At 40.8% G+C, this 11,957-nt stretch overlaps 1 protein-coding gene across 1 annotated transcript; it reads right to left on the bottom strand.

Moving 5' to 3' along the window:
- Positions 1-1,231: 1,231 nt before the first annotated feature.
- On the bottom strand, positions 1,232-11,183 carry LOC137063803 (proteoglycan 4-like). Its single transcript, XM_067435071.1, has 3 exons — positions 11,084-11,183; positions 7,360-8,913; positions 1,232-1,344 (listed from the first exon to the last, which is right to left on the bottom strand). Exons 1-3 carry the CDS (start codon positions 11,181-11,183, stop codon positions 1,232-1,234), a joined length of 1,767 nt encoding a protein of 588 aa, XP_067291172.1.
- Positions 11,184-11,957: the final 774 nt, after the last annotated feature.

Raw genomic sequence — 11,957 nt, 5'->3', positions numbered from 1 at the left:
TGATTAAGTGGTCGGGGCTAAAGTGATGATGATGATGATGATGATGATGATGAAGTAGGCGTACATATTGTTGATGCACTGAAGCCAATGCAAATTATTAGTATCTCAATATGTTGACTGTACAGAGTTTTTTTTGGTAACACTTTAATATGGGGAACACATACTCACTATTTACTACGACTTTTGCCTCAATAAACTCCTAATTTACTGCTTATTAATAGTTAGTTTTTGTAGCATTTAAGTTTAGGTATTGGGTCGGATTAAGGGATGTAGAATAAGGTCATGCAGAATAAGGCATTAATATGTGCTTTATTAGTACTAATAAACAGCCAATATCCTAGTAATATGCATGATCATAAGCAACTAGTTAATAGTTAATAACTGAACCTTAAAATAAAGTGTTACCATCTTTTTGGATCTCATTCAAAACCTCACTGCTCTAAAACGACTCGATTCTCAGGTGAAAAACCAACCTTGACAAGCGAACCACTCACACTGATTGGTTAGGTGGAAAGCTGTCACCTGTCCAATCGAGCTCCAAGAGCGACTTGACAGAATCATATATTTCTATTAGGCTGTGCCGTTCAAACACATCTGAGGGGCTTTGAACATCTGCATCTAGACGTTAAAAGTCACTGAGGTTGTGTTGCAGGTCTCTATAATTTGTGCTCAGTATTAAAAGCCACGCTCCAGCAGTCCTCCTCCCTGAGCATCTCCCAGGACTCTGTTCTGCATGTTATGCAGACGGTATCTTTGCATATTCTTACAAAATATGTTTTGGGATATCAACGAACGGTCCCACCGCACATTCCCTGAGATGACATGCAATATTCTGCCGGCAATATCACAGAATATTACATGCAGAAAGCTCACGGGGTACAAGACATATTTGCATTTGATGTGATATGGTGTGTTTATTGCTTTAAGGTGCATAAAAGTAATGGGGATCAGGTGTTTTTTTGCTACCAGTAAATAAGTCATAGTATCTTATAGTGTCGAATCAGAAAGAAACTGTCACACACATTAATAATGTTGCATGTCTTATGCAAGCTTTCTGCACCGTTCACTGCACACCTACACATGTAAAAACATTCAAGCTTTCCATTTCCTGCCTTTGCTCTGTGTTCATATGCATTGAGGTAAAGAGCTAAATATTTCTTGCGGGCGGGTTTATTTGGGAGATGGATTGACAGCGTGAAATTGCATGCAGCCGTGAGAATGAGTGCTCACTTCAGGGTGCCAGAAACAGAGATGTGGGAGAGGGCGGGGCCGGGGGACGAGAGCCAGGGGCCGCTGAGGTGTGACTGGGTCCTGCCATGCCATCAACATCAGTGCCAGAATATACTAACAATATACCACAATGCTGCTGAGTCACGTGATGTACTCTAAACACAGTGTTTTCAGAACGAGAGCCCCAAAAACCACTGCAACAAATGTCTAAACATTCAGACTCTAGATTCTGGACATTTGAACAAAACCTTGAAAGATTCATTGCTTACTTATTTACTTCAAATTCTTGCTGAAATGTGTTTTTTGTTTTCTTATTTCAAATAAATGCCATGTATATTGCAACTTTATCATTTAAAATCATATTTAAAGGGATAGATCACCCAAAAATGACCGAATATGACCCCCATCATTTACTCACCCTCAAGCCATCCTATGTGTATATGACATTGTTCTTTCAGACAAACACAATCAGAGTTATAGTAAAAAATGTCCTGGCTCTTCCTATTTTTATAATTGCAGTGACTGGCAGTCATCAAAGTGCATCCATCCATCATTAAAGTGCATCTGTCCATCATAAATGAGCATCTATCCATCATAAAACTTGCATCTATCCATCATTAAAGTGCATCTCTCCATCATAAAAGTGCATCTATCCATCATAAAAGTGCATCTATCCATCATAAACGTGCATCTGTCCATCATAAACGTGCATCACTCCATCATAAACGTGCATCTATCCATCATAAAACTTGCATCTATCCATCATAAACGTGCATCACTCCATCATAAAACTTGCATCTGTCCATCATAAACGTGCATCACTCCATCATAAACGTGCATCTATCCATCATAAAACTTGCATCTATCCATCATAAACGTGCATCACTCCATCATAAACTTGCATCTATCCATCATAAACGTGCATCACTCCATCATAAACGTGCATCTATCCATCATAAAACTTCCATCTATCCATCATAAACGTGCATCACTCCATCATAAACTTGCATCTATCCATCATAAACGTGCATCTGTCCATCATAAAACTTGCATCTATCCATCATAAAACTTGCATCTATCCATCATAAACGTGCATCACTCCATCATAAACTTGCATCAATCCATCATAAACTTGCATCTATCCATCATAAACGTGCATCACTCCATCATAAACGTGCATCACTCCATCATAAACGTGCATCTATCCATCATAAACGTGCATCTGTCCATCATAAACGTGCATCTGTCCATCATAAATGTTCATCTATCCATCATAAAACTTGCATCTATCCATCATAAACGTGCATCACTCCATCATAAACGTGCATCTATCCATCATAAAAGTGCATCTATCCATCTGTCCATCATAAACGTTCATCTATTGCATTTGATGTGATATGTGTTTCAACCTGTCCTCCAAAAAAATATGACTCTATAGGTCGTTTTTCAAGCACCTCATTACGACCTATATTTACGGTTTAACGTCATGCGCCCTCTAGCTGGCGTAAAAATAATGACAGTGTCGCGTTACGCGTCATGAAATGCAATGTGCAATGTGTGTGTTTTAATGCAATGTGTGGACTTTTTACCACCATTTGTCATATTTCCATTTAGCAAAAATATTTTTTTTTATTTACTACTACAACCACCCCATCCCTAAACCTACCCAGTGATTTATAGTCATACACACTTCATGAGCACATGTGTTCCCTGGGATCAAACTCCCGATCGCATGATCACATGTTGGTGCTGTATGTGCAATGCTTTACCAACTGAGCTACGCAAAACCTGAAATGTTAAGCAGATAAAAGGGAAAAATGCTTTAAAATGAAAGTGTCCTGCTGTCAATAGGAGCACAACTTTAGAAAACGTTCCTGTGCGTCGTATTTAATTAATTAAAATATTGTCGATAGGGGCACAACTTTAGTAAACGCTCATATGGGTCGTATTTAAAGGAAGTGACAAACGACCTATATAGGTGTATTGGTTGGAGGACATGTTGAAGTATTCACATGCAGATAAAACTCGCATCTATCATCACAAACGTGCATCTATCCATCATAAACATAAAAGAGATTGCTCACTTTTAATTTCTTAATTTTCATTTTCATTTTTTTTCTCTCTACAGCACCAGTGCCTTTGTATTTTTCGTCTTTTTTCTAACTTTCGCCATCTTTGTGTGGTTTCATTTAGGGGTCGGACCCTTTCTCTGGGGGCGTGATTGTGCTCCAGGGTCACCTAATGAATCGTCACCCAGTTTACCATGAAATCATATGAAAGTGAACCCAGAGGCCATTAAAGCTCTTAATGTGAGTCCAGGGCTGTCACCCTGCAGTCCATCCATCTTTGTTGTGAAGAGAGCCGTTCTCTCTCTGGAGGCTGAGCCTAAAGCCTCACGGCTGCTGAAATGCAGAGGACACTAAAACTCTTTATCACAGTCTTATTTAATTATTAGTCTTCAGATGAGGTAGCAGATGGGTGAAATTTCCTAATTGGATTTATGTAACTGTCTAATCAAAATTGAATCACTCAGTGATACGCTGCATGCACGACCTTCACGTCAACTTCGTAATATCTGCAGCGCTAACTGATGAGCTATTAGCTGAAAAGCTTATACTTTTTATCCCGCTTGCCCTCAAGAAACAGTTATCTGAATTTTCCTTATTTTATGCAACACTTTTTAATTTGGTTATACACACTAGCATCGCACGGATTCGCCAAGGCTGCATTTATTTGATCAAATACAAAGTAAAACACGAATATTGTGAAATAGCATTACAATTTTAAAGAACTGTTTTTTATTTAAATATATTTTAAAATGTAATTTATATCCTGTGATCAAAGCTGAATTTTAGCATCATTAGTGTCACATGATCCACTTTAGTTTAGGGACTATGACTTTTGCCTCAATAAACTCCTAATTTACTGCTTATTAATAGTTAGTAAGGTAGTTTTTGTAGCATTTAAGTTTAGGTATTGGGTTGGATTAAGGGATGTAGAATAAGGTCATGCAGAATAAGGCATTAATGTGTGCTTTATAAGTGCTAATAAACAGACAATATCATAGTAATATGCATGCTAATAAGCAACTAGTTAATACAACCTGTCCTCCAGAAAAATACGGCTCTATAGGTCGTTTTTCAAGCACCTTATTACGACTTATATTTACGTTTTAAAGTCATGCGCCCTCTAGCTGGCGTAAAAATAATGACAGTGTCGCGTTCAAGTCATGAAATGACATATGACTGTCGTTACCAGTCAAAATGCGTGTTCATTTTAATGCAATGTCTGGACTTCATATTTCCATTTAGAAAAAATCTTTTTTTTTATTTACAACTACACCCACCCCATCCCTAAACCTACCCAGTGATTTATAGTCATACACACTTCATGAGCACATGTGTTCCCTGGGATCAAACTCCCGATCGCATGATCACATGTTGGTGCTGTATGTGCAATGCTTTACCAACTGAGCTACGCAAAACCTGAAATATTAAGCAGATAAAAGGGAATAATGCTTTAAAATGAAAGTGTCCTGCTGTCAATAGGATGAAAACTTTAGAAAACGCTCATGTGCGTCGTATTTAATTAATTAAAATATTGTCAATAGGGAACAAAAAAACAATAAATCATATATTTTTGCCTATTCAATGATTTACTACATTGGGGGCTTTTCTCAGAAAATATATGGTACAGAATTAATTTTATTAATTGATCAGTGTATGCAATTAAATGGTTTTAATCGACTGACATCTCTAATTTTGATGAAATTGAATTTCGTATACTTATGAATATGTGGGAGGAAGTCAAACTGAGTGCTGAAGAACACACATTAATGAGTATTACACTCTGAATATGGGATTTCATGCACCAAGTGTGGGCTAAATTATTAAAGGAGATAAAAGAGTGAAACGCCACAGTTATTATAGCACTCTCCTGTCTCCCGAGGCAATCATCTGCCATTTTCATGGCAAAAAAAACAAACAAAAAAAACCTCGGCAAACATGGTTGTTGTCCCAAGCAGCAACCTGAAATCACAGATGCATTTCAGATATGAGTAATAGGCAGTTGAGATGTATTTCCTTCCATCACAACCTGTCATTATTTTCTTTCACAGTACACAAGATGATGGCATCAACGCTGCTGATGAACTCCCGGAGGTTTATGATTTATATCATGCAATTACATCAGGTTGCAGGCACATCTCAGCCGCTGAAAATCAAATTGCGTGCATACAGACATTACACAAGTGATGTTAATAATATTAAATATTTTTTAAGCATGTTTCTAAGCATAATAAACAATCTCTCATGAGTGTCAATGGCTCTATGTAGCGGAGATGCACACCTCCAGTGTCAGCTGTAGGAGTTTATTACCTCTGTTTATGTAGCTAGTGCCTTGAACAGATTGTGCAGCATGTAAAAGAGAAACAGGTAAACTCCATTTGTCACCCAGCGATGGCTAGTAGCACGCATCTATTTATTGATTCAGGGAGAACAATAAAATGGGAAGAGAGATGGGCCGGAAATGCTCGGGCTGTATGACGGCTTGACAGTTTAATCGACTGATTATTCCAGAAGAGTTGTTTTTTAAGGCGGCGTGGTCAATCCTCAGTCGAAGCTTAATGGGTCAAGATGTGGGAAAAGGATTAAATTACACGCTGGCGACATTGTGGCCCTCATAACAGCTGTCATAATTCATCTCATATCCATTATAACCAATCAGATTGCGAATTTATGAGATTTATGGATAGATTTATAGAGCCAGTGAGCGTTATTGATTACTGGAAAACACTGAGCGTATCAAATGTAGCATAAAAGCTCAAAATTAATATTTATCTGTACTAGGGAAGTCAAAGTACTTCAAGTCAATACGAAAATGTACAAAACTAAATCGGATGAAAAAAGTATTCACGACCTGCATGACGCAGTGAGAATGGGGAAATTTCACTGCTAACAGTATCGACTGCTGAAGGGTATCGTGACAACACTACTCTCTGATATGTTATATGAGCCTCCAATCGATAATTGTATAAAATATGATGCTCTGCAAAATGCAATTTCCAATTCAACAGGATTATCTAATTATGAATGACTGAGATTGGATTCTTTTCAACCCTTCCACACACTCATCTCTGTGGAAGCTTGTTTCCGCCGCAGAATAAAACATTTTAAAAGATCATTGAGACTTTTTATCTCACAATTGTGTTTACATCTCGCAATTCCGAGGGTTTTTTTTCTCATAATTGCGAAAATAATAAAATATAACATATAAAGTGTTACATCTCAGTCTGTTTCTGTTGTGTTTTGTGCATTTGTCACATGTTCTTTTGTCTCAATTTCCCGCCACTTGTTTGTCACCATGGTTACCCTCATTAGTCTAGTTCTATTCAGCTGTGTTTAGTTAATCTTCATCTGTATCATCTGTGTCCTTCATTTATTCAGTCATCTGTGTTTGTATTTAAGTTCCTCTTGTTTATTCACTGTCGGGTGAACCTTCTGTTACGTGAGTGGATGGAGCTGGGCGGAAGTTAAGCTTACAGCCCCTTTAAAAACGTGAGGATTTCTCTTGCTTCCGTTTTTCCCTGGCATGGTATGCAGACTGTGTTCGTGTCGCGAGAGCTGTCTGGTTTGCGTTAAACATTGAGCGCACATTTTAAGCACTGTGGACCTGTAAAAGGCTGAGATTCCTGTCTAATTTGTGCCGTGGGCCTGTGTGTGTACATCCACTACATCAACGTCGGGGTATGTTGCTGCACTGAATTGTGTTGTTGCGTTATTTTAATAAAGGCGCTTTCTAATGGTGACTCACTTATTTAGCGTGACCCAGGCAGAAGTGGTGGGTCGTTCAATACACTTACCAAGGGCCAGTCAATTGTGCTGCAGGTAGGTTTTAAATGCTGTTTGGTGAATTGTCATTTAAAGATGTCATTTTTAGATTTAATGCATGTGATTTAATGACCAAATGAAGGAATTATTTTGTAGAAATCTGTCCGCTGCTGTGCGGTAATTCGCCTTGGTGACCCGCTTGTCTTGGACTCTCTTCAAGTTCACACGATTGTGTGTATGCTCAAGTTGCACCGGCGTGATTCGTGAGCGCGTTTCTTTGCGCGCGTCTTTGGGAGCGCACCTCTTTGGGGGAGCACCTCTTTGGGGGAGCACCTCTTTGGGGGAGCACCTCTTTGGGAGCGCACCTCTTTGGGGGAGCACCTCTTTGGGAGCGCACCTCTTTGGGGGAGCACCTCTTTGGGAGCGCACCTCTTTGGGGGAGCACCTCTTTGGGAGCGCACCTCTTTGGGGGAGCACCTCTTTGGGGGAGCACCTCTTTGGGAGCGCACCTCTTTGGGGGAGCACCTCTTTGGGAGCGCACCTCTTTGGGGGAGCACCTCTTTGGGAGCGCACCTCTTTGGGGGAGCACCTCTTTGGGGGAGCACCTCTTTGGGGGAGCACCTCTTTGGGAGCGCACCTCTTTGGGAGCGCACCTCTTTGGGGGAGCACCTCTTTGGGGGAGCACCTCTTTGGGGGAGCACCTCTTTGGGAGCGCACCTCTTTGGGGGAGCACCTCTTTGGGGGAGCACCTCTTTGGGGGAGCACCTCTTTGGGGGAGCACCTCTTTGGGGGAGCACCTCTTTGGGAGCGCACCTCTTTGGAGGAGCACCTCTTTGGGGGAGCACCTCTTTGAGAGCGCACCTCTTTGGGGGAGCACCTCTTTGGGGGAGCACCTCTTTGGGAGCGCACCTCTTTGGGGGAGCACCTCTTTGGGGGAGCACCTCTTTGGGAGCGCACCTCTTTGGGGGAGCACCTCTTTGAGAGCGCACCTCTTTGGGGGAGCACCTCTTTGGGGGAGCACCTCTTTGGAGGAGCACCTCTTTGGGGGAGCACCTCTTTGGGGGAGCACCTCTTTGGGGGAGCACCTCTTTGGGAGCGCACCTCTTTGGGGGAGCACCTCTTTGGGGGAGCACCTCTTTGGGGGAGCACCTCTTTGGGGGAGCACCTCTTTGGGAGCGCACCTCTTTGGGGGAGCACCTCTTTGGGAGCGCACCTCTTTGGGGGAGCACCTCTTTGGGAGCGCACCTCTTTGGGGGAGCACCTCTTTGGGAGCGCACCTCTTTGGGGGAGCACCTCTTTGGGGGAGCACCTCTTTGGGAGCGCACCTCTTTGGGGGAGCACCTCTTTGGGAGCGCACCTCTTTGGGGGAGCACCTCTTTGGGAGCGCACCTCTTTGGGGGAGCACCTCTTTGGGGGAGCACCTCTTTGGGGGAGCACCTCTTTGGGAGCGCACCTCTTTGGGAGCGCACCTCTTTGGGGGAGCACCTCTTTGGGGGAGCACCTCTTTGGGGGAGCACCTCTTTGGGAGCGCACCTCTTTGGGGGAGCACCTCTTTGGGGGAGCACCTCTTTGGGGGAGCACCTCTTTGGGGGAGCACCTCTTTGGGAGCGCACCTCTTTGGAGGAGCACCTCTTTGGGGGAGCACCTCTTTGAGAGCGCACCTCTTTGGGGGAGCACCTCTTTGGGGGAGCACCTCTTTGGGGGAGCACCTCTTTGGGAGCGCACCTCTTTGGGGGAGCACCTCTTTGGGAGCGCACCTCTTTGGGGGAGCACCTCTTTGGGGGAGCACCTCTTTGGGAGCGCACCTCTTTGGGGGAGCACCTCTTTGGGGGAGCACCTCTTTGAGAGCGCACCTCTTTGGGGGAGCACCTCTTTGGGGGAGCACCTCTTTGGGAGCGCGTCAGTTTGTGAAAGCGTGGGCGTGTGTTTGTATGTGTGTGTGTGTCGAAATCAGTTGATATTATTTTCTTTGTGACTGATTTAATTTAATTTTCTTTCTTTCTTTTGTTTAAGTATTCCTGAATCCTGTAAGTGGCAATTGTCACCTTTTGAGTGTATCTGTACTATTGGATATCAATTTATTGTACCATCAAGGTTCATTATTTTTTGTGATTGGGAGGGTTTATTTTACATTTATTTATTTTGTTTGATTGTGGTTTTGGTTGTTTATTTTGAGTGGGGTTAATTTTGGTTGTTTTATTCATTTGTATGAAGGTGATAATTGAGGCTATTGTTTGAGTTGAATTGTTTTGGATTACTTTTCCTCCCTTCACTAATATTGAATTGTATGGTGTCTTATTGATATTTAAGATATACTCTTATAGGTGACCACTGGATGGTATCGGAATATTATTTTACTTAAAATTATTTGTATTTGTATATTTTCTTTGAAGTCTTGTCTTTTGTATGATTATTCTTTTAAACTGTTGTGTAAATTAAAGATTTGTTGTGCACACCTCTGTTTGCTCTTTCCATTTGTTTGGAACACCTATAAGAGTGAATATTCGTAATTTATCTGATATCGTAGGTGGCAGTGCTGGCCTCCGCTCACAATAGTTCTGGGGCCTGTTCTTCGTACGTCGCTATCTCAGTTAGCTGGATTTGATTTGATTACGATTTGGCTCGATCTCTGATCGTTTGGTTCTTCGAAGCTCATCTTGGACTTGCTGTCATAGCAACAGGTCTGTCAGCTTAAACCTGTTTAGGAGCTTATTTCATGTAAACAGGATTAGATCGCATCTTGAGGTGATCCTTAAAATCTGTCCCAGCCACTGCTACTTTATTACAAGACTTCATTACTGCACCAGGGGCAATAATAATTTAAAATAACAATAAATATAAAATGTATTTGAAAATAATATTTTAATGTTGCGTACAATTTGTGTATAATACTATAGACACAGTCACTTGATTGAGAGATTTATTTGTGAATTGTGTTGGAATGATTACTTTATAGTTGTATTGGAGGTTTACACACATTGTGCAGTTAATCTCCGACGTGCATTAATGTGAGTGACGACGGATATTATGGGATGGCTGATGCAGCGCAAGAGATGCAGATAATTTGATCTTGACTGTTAAGAAGCTTTTAATATTGTCACAAAACAATATTGCTTCAATTGCTTCAAAACAATATTGCTTCATTGCAATCTGCTTCAAATTGAATTAAAAATGAAATTACGTCCTTGAAATAAAAATGTAAAGTGTGTACAAATATTATAAAATTGTGAATATAAATCATTGGGAATCATGTTCATCATGCACATTTAATTGATCTAACTTTTTATTATGGTTTGGTCGTTTGTCTGTTTCCTTATAAAGGTCCAGAAAATCGTGTTTTTTTTTTTTTTTTTTTTTTTAATGATATTTTGTCATTACTTTATTTTTATTGTTGTTTTAATCCAATCCACCAATTTTTATTTTAAGAACCAAATTAGCCAGAGAACAGGTATCAGGATTAAAAGATCTGGGATCTGTCAGATCATCTCAGATGTATTAGGCGAGGTATGAAGAACGGGCCCGCGTCACCACATTGTGTTTATACACGTATGTATTTTGAACCTTTCATCAGTAAACTTTGTTTGAACAATGTATTTGCTTTTCCTTGTCTTTCTGCTGGAGGCTAACTGTAAAATAAAGTCAGAATTGAGAGATATAAAGAAATTATTGAAATTATAAGAAGTCGTTATTACCTGTTATATTTTTTTTTATTCTGTTGCCGAAACAAGCTTCCACATATCTCTGCACATTTACTGAGAACCGGTTTCATGCTTTAAAATCAAATTCTTGCTTGTGCATTCAATGTGGACGGATTACCATGGTAAAATACTGTAACAGCATTCCCTTGACTTCCTGCATAATCTTTAAAAGATCCTTTAGAAAGAAACGAAATAAAAGACATTTATTTATAATTGAAATGAATCGGATCCGTTTAAATCAGTATGATTCCCATCCCAGTGCTATACCCATGATGCATTGCATGTCAATCAGCCGTCTCCCCATCAGCTCCACTCAGCCTCCGGCACCGGAGATGGAGGACTGGAGCGGAGAGGTCACTGCGTTGATGTTTTCATTCCCATTCCCTTCATCTCTGGTTCTGGGACTCCCCAGTTCCTCATTCCCCATTATAAGCGCTCATGTTCTCGCTGGAGCTCCTCCATTCCTCCATCCGTCCGCTCTTACTTCACTCAGTGTGGTGTTATTGTGTGGATCTCTGTTCTCCCCGAGGGAGTCTCGCACCATTCACTTTACTCAACGCACACCATATTCTATCACACTGTGGCCCTGCGCTATCAAAAGAGAGGTCAACCTCTCTTGGTTGTGAGAGGTCACAAACAAACACACACACACACACAAAATACAATATATTGTATACGATTTTAGATAACACTTGATTTTCTTGATCCACATGAAGTCAGAAATGGGAACACTCTTGGATGAGTTGAAATTCACTGACCTCAAAGCATTCCAGTCATTCAGATGTCACAGTCAAACACAACAAGATGGTGCCATGACCCACAAAGGGATATTTCATCCCTCTTTTATCGTCTCTAAATTAGCACATGTCTGTTCACCCTAACCGATTAAAAACGTATTATTAAACACATGCTAGACACTTTATTTCCACTTTTCTAATATTTTCTTCATTTTTATTGAAAATAAATCATTTTCCAGTTTGATATGTGATGGGGAAAAGGGAGCAGAGCGATTTCTGCAAAAGGCGGATTCGAACCTTCATCCTTAAAAATAAAAGTGCCAGGAAGAACCAAAAATGGGGTTTCACAGTGATGCCATAGAAGAACCATTTTTTGGTTCCCCAAAGAACCATTATGTGAAAGGTTCTTTAAAAAAAAAAAAAGTGTCTAGCCATTTTATAGTCTAAAGAACCTTTTGTGCAAT

Source organism: Pseudorasbora parva, chromosome 24, assembly GCF_024679245.1.
Source record: "Pseudorasbora parva isolate DD20220531a chromosome 24, ASM2467924v1, whole genome shotgun sequence".
Lineage (NCBI taxonomy): Eukaryota > Metazoa > Chordata > Actinopteri > Cypriniformes > Gobionidae > Pseudorasbora > Pseudorasbora parva.
This window is presented reverse-complemented; position numbering and strand designations above follow the sequence as displayed.